Source organism: Channa argus, chromosome 18, assembly GCF_033026475.1.
Source record: "Channa argus isolate prfri chromosome 18, Channa argus male v1.0, whole genome shotgun sequence".
NCBI classification, from domain to species: domain Eukaryota; kingdom Metazoa; phylum Chordata; class Actinopteri; order Anabantiformes; family Channidae; genus Channa; species Channa argus.
In genome coordinates this window covers 20,505,676-20,516,687 of record NC_090214.1, presented here as the reverse complement: position 1 = coordinate 20,516,687, position 11,012 = coordinate 20,505,676, and the positions used below count along the sequence as shown (strand labels likewise).

At 40.2% G+C, this 11,012-nt stretch overlaps 1 protein-coding gene across 2 annotated transcripts; it reads left to right on the top strand.

Moving 5' to 3' along the window:
• The first annotated feature begins 3,472 nt into the window (after positions 1 to 3,472).
• june (JunE proto-oncogene, AP-1 transcription factor subunit) lies at positions 3,473 to 10,806 on the top strand. 2 transcript variants are annotated; one of them, XM_067484412.1, is made up of 2 exons: positions 3,473 to 3,526; positions 6,035 to 10,806. In XM_067484412.1, the coding sequence occupies exon 2, from the start codon at positions 6,179 to 6,181 to the stop codon at positions 7,214 to 7,216; it is 1,038 nt and encodes a 345-aa protein (XP_067340513.1). In that variant the 5' UTR covers positions 3,473 to 3,526; positions 6,035 to 6,178; the 3' UTR covers positions 7,217 to 10,806. The 2 variants fall into 2 exon arrangements, with proteins under 2 accessions (XP_067340513.1, XP_067340514.1); XM_067484413.1 differs by lacking the exon at positions 3,473 to 3,526 and adding an exon at positions 3,536 to 4,247.
• Positions 10,807 to 11,012: the final 206 nt, after the last annotated feature.

Here is an 11,012-nt window from a genome sequence, read left to right as displayed (position 1 = left end):
ACAAGCTTTGGTCTGGAGGAGGAGGCAATTCCAACAATGTTGAAGAAGCTAGAAAAAGTTCAGGTAGAGGAACAATGGAGCCATAATAACAAAGGGTAGTAGTTTGGCCTGCTGCCACTTTTGTTGTGGCCCCTGACAATGTACAATGTCACTATTTCAGGGCAGAGACACACCCCACCGACATCAAAGAACTAGACCAACTGCTACATCCCGTCACTTCCACTTTTGACTGGACCAACAAGTGGCACTTGAACACACCACAAAGGCTACAAGCCAAACACCAAGTGCCAGATGTGTTCTGGACTCATGTGAGAAGATGAGCTTCTCACGCAGTTATACAAGTGTAAGCAAACCATTTTGTGCACTGTTTAGCAGAGCTGAACAGCCAATCAGAGCAGTCTCTAGCAGAAGGTACTGAATCAGGTAAAAAAAAAAAGCTGCCAATAGGGGACTAGTGCTAACAGTGCAGGACACACCACAAAAACTAGGTTGCAGAAGTTCACAGACAACTTGACGTTGGCCAATGGCTGGAACTGGAATCACTTTAACAGAATGTGCTAAAGCAAGCTTGCTGATGATGGTGCTGCAGGGTTACAGCCATGCACGTTACCTTTTAGCTGGGGCCCTTTGACACATTTCAGACACCTTTAGTGTTCTTGTCCTTTTCTGAAAACCAATGCTATGGTCTCCAAATCACATTTCTCTTTGTCTTCGTTTCTTATTTCTGTGTTCAGGGTCGTCCTCCAGTCACGTCAAAGTGTCCTTGAGCAAGACACTGAACCCCAACTAAGTTGCTCCCGCTTAGCATTGGCCAGCTGCATAGCAGCTCCCAAAGTGTGTGAGTGTGTGTGATTGTGAGTGTGAGTGTAATTGTGAGTGCAAAGGGTAATGAGAAGCAGTGAAAACTGCTTTGGGTTCCAATAGGTAGAAAAGTGTTATACAAATGCAGACCATTCCTGTCCTCTCTTTCTCACTCTCCCTCTCTGTGCTGGGCCATCCTGAGACCTCTCTCCTTTCCTTGGGCTCTCATTGTCTCTTTCCAGATGTTTTGGATCTGAATCTTTGTCCTGCAGGTGTCTCATTCTCTTCTTCTGCACTCTCTCTCTTTCTCCCTTGTGGTCTTAATGTTTCGTCTTGTCTCACAAAATGTGAGCTTTGTGCTTACACCTGCTCCCATATGTGTGAATCTCTTTCCATGTGTTCATAGTGTAGCTCAGGTCTGTTTGGCTGCACCTGGAAACTGCTCGATATGCCTACTCAGTCACAAGGCTAGAGTCCATAATGTTGTTAGAATGTTACAGATCAGTGTTTTGTGATATTGGGCTTGAATACTTCTGCAGAAATGATCATTTGTTATAACCACACAGTCACCATCTGCAGACATTGAACAGAACAAGCAGAGTTGGTCAGATTCACTCTAAGGTTATAATTTTTGTCCAAGTCAACAATGAAATTCACATCAAGACATTTAAATTAAACCTTAGCAATAATAAACACGAAACTGGACTCAAATGAAAATGTGTTTTTTTAATATGATCACATTTTTCCTGTGATTCTGTTATCTTCTCCAACATATTTCCCTCCACTAAAGAACAACTCAGTTCATCTCATTCTGAACACACATCAGGTGTGTGTGTGTGTGTGTGTGTGTGTGTGTGTGTGTGTGTGTGTGTGCGCGTGTGTTGCCTGCACCGCCTACAGTATGAACTATAATTATTTCACTCTGCCAAAGTAAACACACTCCTCTGCCATTACACAAACATACTCACACACACACACACACATGCACACACACACACAGTGGATATTTGTTGGTTGGCGTTCAGACTGTATTTGGAGGATCAAAACTGGGAATAAGCAGAAAGAGATTCAAAACAATTTGAAACACCAATAAGCTGATTAAATCTTTTATTTTTAATATTTCTGTAAAACAAAAATAACTGTTCAATCTCTACGAGTTCATCTAAAGTGCACATGACAGCTTTTTTTCCATGGCTGATTTTCATATTTTTAGAGTCAATCCATTCATGTTTTGAGACCAAGCAGTTCTTTTAAATTGCATTGAAATAAGGGGAAGATATTCTTGGCAATATGCAGAATTCTTTAAAACATTCATGAAAATTTCATGAACTCAGCCTTCTTAAAGTTCTGGCTACCATCCTGCTTATACTGCGAGCTACAACTGTAGCTGTGAGTTGCAAAGAACAATTCAACATTTGATGATGATGGTTCGAAACAGTGGAAAAATTACTTTTCTGTTGCTGCTGAAGGGAGGATGGAGAATTTAATGATGCAACATTTTCTCTGAAGAGAGACTACAGCTTTCCCACCAGTTAATAGAACAAAGAATACTTCAGTGCACATCATTTAGGTGCGTCTGCTGTATTTTTTTGTTGCTTTTGTGATCCATCCATTCCACCTTCTCCTTCTTTAGCCACTTTTTTTTACCACCCAGGTGTCGCTCCCGAGCCCGGATAAAATGGGGGGGTTGCAGCAGGAAAGGCACCCGGCTCATGCCAAATCAATGTGCCGAACACTTTCTGCTGTGGGGACCTCTGACAAGCTGAAAGCCGTTGATCTTTGGTTTTCATTTGAGTACAATATCTTCAATAAGTGTTTTGCACTGTAAGTTATCGATGTCAAAATGAAGTGATGGGACTGTTTGGCAGTTCATCCCTTGAACAAGTTGGGTTTACAACTCCATCAAAAAGTTGGGATGCTGTTTAAAATATACATTTTAAATTAAGTTTGGGCTTGTACCTAATGTACAGTACAGGGACTTTCTGGATGATGAAATCTCCCAATTCTTTGTTATGAAATGTTATTGTCAAGTTAAACTACTACATTTTGTGCTGAACCTGAAGATTATTCAGCCACTTTAGGATGGATTTTATACTCAATCATGAGATTAACCTTTTATTTAAGCGGAGAACTGTTCCAACATTTTTTTAAGTTGTTTCACCATTACTCAACTTTTGTTGTCTTTTGTTGCCTCCTTACTGACGTTTTGTGAAATATGTTGTTGGCATAAAATTAAAAATGAGCAAAAACAAACAAACAAACAAACAAACAAACAAACAAACAAACAAACAAACAAACAGCAACAACCACCACCAGATCAGTTTTAATAGTTTGTAGCATGACATTTGCACAAAGCTGGACATGGCCATGGTCTAGCACCTTCCCAAAAGTAATTTGTGTACAGTCCCTAATTAACCATGTTGTACTTTAAATTGCCTGAATTGACATTTCAACAGAGAGGAATAAAATAAAATACGTTTCGTTATACGTTAGAAATGTGAAAAAAGCTAACGAACCCAAAATGTGAGAGTGAGTCACTTTATGATAGACAGAGAGGTGTGTATATGTGTGTGTGTGTGTGTGTGTGTGTGTGTGTGTGTGTGTCAGAGAGAGAGAGAGAGAGAGAGAGAGAGAGAGAGAGAGAGAGAGAGAGAGAGAGAGAGAGAGAGAGAGAGTTCAGTCTGACTCACTCTGTCCACGGAGCGTTCAGCGGCTGTTTCTCTCTGTGAGTATGAACCTTCATTAAACATTATTTATGTCCATGTGAACATCTGCTCATCGTGTGGATCTCTGATGGTTCCGTCGTTAGTTACAGAGGATCACTGCGTTAATTCAGCACATCCAGCAGCGCTGCGGTGGGAAGTTGTTGTGGCGGCTGGACCGGAGACTTCAGCAGGTTGGGAGCGGATTTACCGTGTGATAGTCGAAGTCCTGAGCGATGAGAAGATGAGAAATCTCAAAGTGTTGCAGTTTAGTAATGATATGATCAATCAGCGCCCACTGGCACCAGTTTCATAATGCTGCCTTATTAATACGGCAGCACATATGAGAAGAATTTTAATATTGTAGGAGGTGAAAAAGATTCTGTTTTGAAGTTTTAAAAATGAATCATATTTTACTAACATAGCTCCAGTATTTTCTTTTACACAGAGTATAAAGCAGCAAAACTAAAGTGCAAGTACCAGAGAATATTGATTTCTATTGATTGACTGAGCTCACGGTATTTACTCAGTAAGTAACAAGGAATGCTGCCATGTTTGAAGTCATTTGGAAACTGTATTTAGTGGTAGTGGTGGAGTAATGTGGTCTTTTCACGGGGAAGTTTATTGTGTTACATGGTGCTGTCTCAGGGTTAGAACCAGCACTGTGGCTATAACTCACCCATTGCTGATACAGATGTTCTCCAGTTGATGCTTCATGATCAGACGTCAACTTTCCTCGTAAATGTAAGTGCTGAGCCATTTGTCTTAACCTCTTGTTTTTTTTTTTCCCTGCGCTGCTGCACTAATGAATTATGTTGGAGATGACGATGAACCTGCGCTGAGTCAAATCCTCACACATCTCATCTAATGGTCACTTTTGCTCCTAAATGACACAGTGTGTGGCCTTTGTTCTTTGATGTATCTTAAGCTGATTTAACTCCAAAACTTAGCTTTTTTTCCACGTCACATTAGTCACATGCCCAAATACTTTTTGGATGCTGTAATTGTTTCTGTCAGTAATGGAAGACAAATTCTATATTTTAACCTGAGATTGCACCAGTCAGAGATGGATAATTCGAGCGGCCATCCTTTTTAGACCAAAATGACCTTTTTGTGTTAGTGCCTCTCTGCTATGGCAGCAATCAAACACTGTCTGCTGAAGCACAAAAATGAGCCACTTGTCTCGGAATCACTATAGAAAAGACATTTCTTCACAGCTAGTGTGGACAGCGTTGCATTAAGGTACATGGTAAAAAGTTGTTAAGCTTTATTGTAATTACATTTTAGAAGTTGCTCTCTTTTTAGAACCATATCCTGCACAGTGGGGCCAGCTGCAGTATCACTTTCAGCATGTTTGTTGCTGCTGTGCACAGGCAACACGTTGCTCTATGGTTGCTATCACCTACATTTTAAAAGAGATGGTCATAAACAATATGATTTGTTACACCTGTAGACATGAACAAATTATGGGAAAATGGGCAAAGAGCGGCGTCGATAGACTGACGGACACATCTGTTTCAACACTTTTCAACTGTTTATGGTATCTCTGTGTGTTCATTTCGTGCCTAGTTTTTAAATCCATCTATCTATGATAACTTTATATATATTTGGTTGTGTTTGTTTTTTGCACTGGGTTGAGATGCAGAAGGCCACAGGTTCCAATCCCACCCCACCAGGTGACCCCACCAAGGGCCGCCTTGGTGCCGGTCCCAAGCCCGGACAAAATGGGAGGGTTGGGGCAGGAAGGGCATCCGGCATAAATACACATGCCAAATCAACGTGCAGAACATGTCCCGCTGTGGTGACCCCTAAAGGGACAAGCTTTGGGAACATTTTATGTCTCTTTATGTAAAGACCAGAAAATTGAAGCCAAACTCCTGATGTATCTATCTTTTGGTATTACACCAAAAAGGTTCGGAGTTAGTCTTGAGGTTCCAGGACTTTTGGGGGGTAGTGTATGTCTGAAACACATTCTTTCCCCCTGTTTTTGCACTATTCACAGTTCCCAGTATTGTCTACAGTCAACATATGTTTAAGCAAACTTGTTGCTTTGGATAATAATTTCTGCCACACAAACGTGATGCAAATGTTGGACGTGGTCGAAGGAATCTCAGATTTTTCAATAACTGAATTTGTGAAAGTTTTCTTAGACTAGAAAACATTAATAATACATGAACCTCAAACTTAGCCATTATCAACTGGTAAAAGCTAAAAGAAGAAAATAACAAGATCTAAAACAACAAGAATTCCAGAACAACTTAGACCTTTAATTATTCATCACCTTAGTTTAATATCATGTTTCTGAATTACACGGTGGAATTAACAGCAGTACAGAACAGGATTTTATTGTATAATCAGAGCTGAAGGTTGGTGTCTACTCTGACATAGACTGAATAACACACATGTACACACACATATTCTGTATAGCAGCAGGATGTGTAGTGTTAGCTGACAGTTTACACCTCAGTAATCTTTATGTCTTATTGGTCCTCGTCTACCTCTCACACAAATGTTTGTTGTTTTTCCTGCAGGGAATCATCTTCTTCTTCTCTTTGTTTTGGTAATCATCCTTCTTCATCCTCAAGCTGCAGACGCCAGTGGAACATTTCAATCTCCTCTGATATTCAGGTTAATCTGATTATGAAGATTCCTTCTCAGATGCTTCTTTGTCAGTAATGGCCAAGATGGAGACTCCTTTCTACCACGACGATTCCCCCGCTGTCCCTGGCTACAGCCCCATTGCCGAATATGAACGCTACCCTGGAAACAAGATGCTACTGAGTAAGAAGGCCATGTCAGTGGTGGGCAGTCATCACTTCTCCGGTGGTGTCGGTGCCGCAGGAGGGAGGGCTGGGAACCCCAACAGCCTGGGGCTCCCTGGTAACAGCTCCATGATGGCATCTGCTGCGTCCTCAGCGGACATGAACCTGCTGAAACTCGCATCCCCCGACCTGGAGCACCTGATCATCCAGTCCAACCAGGGATTGGTCACCACCAGCCCAGTATCCAACTCCAGCAACCCCTTCATCTACCGCAGCCAGGCAACAAATGAACAAGAAGGATTTGCTGACGGCTTTGTCAAAGCACTTGCAGATCTTCACAAACAGAATCAGTTGGTGGCAGGGGGCCCCATGTCCCCGACCTCATCCTCCACTGTCTCCCAGCAGACATCTTACCAGAGAAACCTGATGTCCAGTGGAGACATGCCTGTATACACCAACCTCAGCAGCTACAACCCGGGCCAGATGCCATATTCCGGGGCCCAGATAGCTTACGGTGGAGGTTCTGCACACGGCAGCAGTGGAGCACCTCAGGGGCACATCCGAGGCCTGGACGCTCCTCAGACAGTCCCTGAGGTGCCGCACCCACCAGGTGATCCCATGTCTCCACCTTCACTCTCTCCAATCGACCTAGAGACACAAGAGAGAATCAAAGCAGAACGCAAAAAGCTCCGCAATCGCATTGCTGCATCCAAGTGTCGCAAGCGGAAGTTGGAGCGGATCTCGCGGCTGGAGGAGAAGGTGAAGGTTCTGAAAAGCCAAAACTCAGACCTAGCTTCCACCGCCACCATGCTGAGGGAGCAGGTCGCTCAGCTCAAACAGAAAGTCATGAGTCACGTCACCAATGGCTGCCAGATCGCAGTCGGCTCAGCTGCCACCTCCAAGTCTGGAGGGGGAGGTAGGGGGACTGGCAGTGAGGGGTCCAGCTGCTGAGGAGGCAGGACACCAGGACATAACATGCAGAGAAGCCTTTTACACTTTTACACTTTGGGCATTTTGCTCATGCTGTTGTTTAGAGCAAACAGAAAACAAGCACCTCGGTGTCAACAATGCCTTACCGGGACAGATGGATGCTTAACAGGATTCATTTATCCAGTCTTTGAAAAGCATCGTCAATCATCCAGCCGGAGGAGGCAGGGTTGAGTGAAGAGAGGAGACAGGCGAAAAGGTGATTCCCTCAGCCAAGTTCAAACTTTGCCGGATTGGAATTTTGACAGTGAGTTTTTTAAAAAAACAGATGGTGATGGATTTCAGTTAGAGACCGTCGAGCAGCAAAGTCAAGACATCCAACAAGTGTGTGTGCACACAGACACAACACATTTATTTGACTGGGGAAAGCCAGGTTTTTTTTTTTACACGTCATTACATCTCAGTGACTCTACTGAAGACTGAGGAAATAATTTTGATATTTGATACATGGTTGATATTTTTAATTTATGTGAAAACACTGAATCACAGTGAAGATGACTGCTATTGAAATATATCATCAAATCATTTTAGTGACATCGGTGATGTAAATCTGTGTGGAAAACACAATTAATAAAATTATATGAATTTGAGATTAAGGACTACAATCTGAATTTTCTTGTTACAATTGACGGAAGTCAGTGTTTTCAATGGGACACATTTACCTACATGTTTCAAATGACTGTCTCACTCCAACTGACCTGTGCTGCAGTTGGTTTTGCACCCTTCTGACTTTAATCTTTTAATTTGATTTTACTATAATCTAATTGTGTAAAATATCAGATAAATAACCATCAGTTTACAAAGATGTTCAGCTGTTTTGGCTTATGTCACTTTCTCCAGATCTTTCTACCAATCACAACTGAAGGAAATGTTTAATGTCAGTGCTGCCAGCAAGGACAGGTGGAATTTTACATGAAGATGTACCAGACTGTTGACTGATGTTTTCAGCAGCAGAATAGACATAATTGATGATATTATAACAGTGTGATATACCTGTACACTAATATTCTGACAGACCTGTTTCTTTTGCTTTTTCTACACTGTAAAAAACATTTGTTGACAAAGGAAAATTTATTTGTTTGTTTGTTTTGCAGAGGCCGATTTCTGAAGAAAAGAAATTGACTTAATTTTAGAAATCATGTTTTTTTTTTGCTTTAAAAAGTATTTAAAAAGTCCTACTATACCACATTTATGATTTTTATTTTACTATTTTTCTATTTCTATTTTACCGCCCGGAGGTAATGTTTTTAAAAGACAAATAAATGATCTATTGGTGGTTTTAATGTACAGAAACAACTTTTAGGCAAATATTTGAAGTAAAAAAAAAAAAAAAAAAAAAAAATTAAGTCATGGTTAATATCAATTGTGTTTCTGCTGCTTTAACGACAAATAGTATCAACATTACGTTTCTGTCTACTCGATAAATTTGAATTTCTTTTTAAAGTAAATAATAGCATGTGTAATTTTGAATGTGCATCAAAATGTATATAAGGGATAATTCACTGATACTGTGCAGTTGAAAATAATATGCGTTGTGTACAGTCTTGGGAGGTCGGCACGGGCTGCTTGAGGAGGTTAATGAGGGGCTTGAAGAGGCTGTAAGGTCCTTAAGTGGGGTTAATAATTAAATCTTCTAGAGAATGCAGATGTTCTGGGGGACGTTGTAGAGATTCTTGAGGAAATGGTAAAGGTCATTGAGGGAGTTACTAAGTCTCAGGAGAAGGTTTTAGAGATCCTGACGTTCTTGAATCTATCTTTGATGGAGCCTGACGGATCAATGTCATTGATTTAGTTGTCAATGTAATATAACGGACTCCAATTTAGAGTTGAGGTATATTTGTGTAACTTAAAAATATGTTCCAAAACAGATCATATTGTGGAGAGGAGCTGCTGAAGCACCTGTGACACAGACTCATTGAACGGCTCTGGCAGCAGTATAGAGATAAATGATTTGGAAAAGTTATTGAATGAGGCTTAGCTTTATAAACGTTAAGAGAATTTACACAGTCTCTGCTGCATTAAAACATTTTTGGAGGTAATGTGTTTATTAGTGAGCTTAAATACTGGGCAGAGCCTGACAAAGCATAGCAGAGTATAACAGAGCACGACAGGGACATCGACGGCTGAGAGGAGGAGAATCCATCGTTTACTAGTCACACACTTTCTTAAGTTGCATATTGTAGCTTTGACTTTGTTTCAGGTGGAGGATTTTACCAAGCACCTGACAGACAATCAGAAACCAGGATTTTACACTGTACCATATGTTTGAGAGTTGGTTTCTACGTGACAACTGCACACTTTGCTTTTGGATTTCGGTCATTACTTTGTCGGATTCCACCTTATATGTACACTAAACAAACGCTTAGTCATCAAACAAAGCACAGTATAACGTAAATATGTTGGTGTTCATTCACTGTGCTGATTCATATATTCTCACACCTTGCAACCACAAAGCTAATGTTCCTTTTCTATTTCTGGATGCAATTTTGCACTGACTTTACTATCAAGTCTGCATATGTACAACATGAGTTGTAATAGTATCAGAAAGACATGCAACTGCAAATAAAGAAATTCAAAAAGATAAAGACTTGGTGAGCAACAACAACAACAACAAAAAAAAATCCACTTTACTTTAAACCTTTTCATTTGAGGACACAATTACTCAAGGATGAAGAGTTTCCGTTGTAGTTCTTTTCTGTCTGACAGGAGACTTTTAAAAAGTTTTTTTTTTTTTTACTTTTTTAAAACTTGAAAAAGGCTTCTGAAGTCTTTAATGTTTCTATTTTTGTAAAACTGTATATGTTGCTGTATTAATATAGTTGTGTGTGTACAATCTGATTTTATCAAACATATTTCTATTTATTGAGAATATCTTTTGTTAAACAATGTGTCTCCTTCACGCTGGTCTGACGTGTTGAGGTGTTTGTGTTAATATATCAGTGATCAAATATTCGCGTTTGTTTGGTGTTCTTTCACATGACGTTATGACGTGTCCACGTTAGAGGTGTCGCATGAACTGATTTCAGCTGGGTATCAAAACATTTGACCCAAAGGATTTAAAACCAGTCAGAAATGTAAACTCGGTGTTGAAGCAGTCGGGAATTCAGGTAAAAAACAGGTGTTGGTTTCATATGTCGAAATTCGGGGATTATTGTAATCGCAGAGTTTGTCATACACTTCTCAGTGAGGAGGCTCCCTAGTTTTGTTTTTACCGTAAATGACACAGACCCTTCTTAGTAGAGTACTACTCATGCACTGTGGGGGCAACCCCGGCTACAAACCCAGCCCCCATGCGCCGTCATATCAACGAATACTTTTCTACAACACGCTTTCAGGTCTTTCAATTGGTTTGTACAAGAAAATGAACCATTACCTATAAACACCTGGATATTTTATAAATCACAAAGTGAGAGGAAAGTAAAAACCAAACAAATCTAAAAAAATATTTAAATTCACACCCACTACAACAATGACATATGTTGTGACATTAAGAAACCACAATGATAAAACTGTATGAGTTTCTGGGTGGGATGATCTGAACCTTGTTTGTGAAATGTTTCCGCTCATCAAAAAATAAAAATAATAATAATTAATTATGAAGCTGGTATGTTCCTGAATATTATGATTAATGTATAAATGACCTTTTTTTAGCAGGCATGGTCATACCCATCATGGACGTAATCAAGGTTTGTACCTAAGTATTTTTTTTCTGACTTATAATAAAAATCTAAAATAAAAATAAAAATCAGTGCTATGAAGA

Bases quoted from the DNA above. Each gene is read 5' to 3' on its own strand.
- june (XM_067484412.1), top strand. From the start codon at position 6,179: ATGGCCAAGATGGAGACTCCTTTCTACCACGACGATTCCCCCGCTGTC.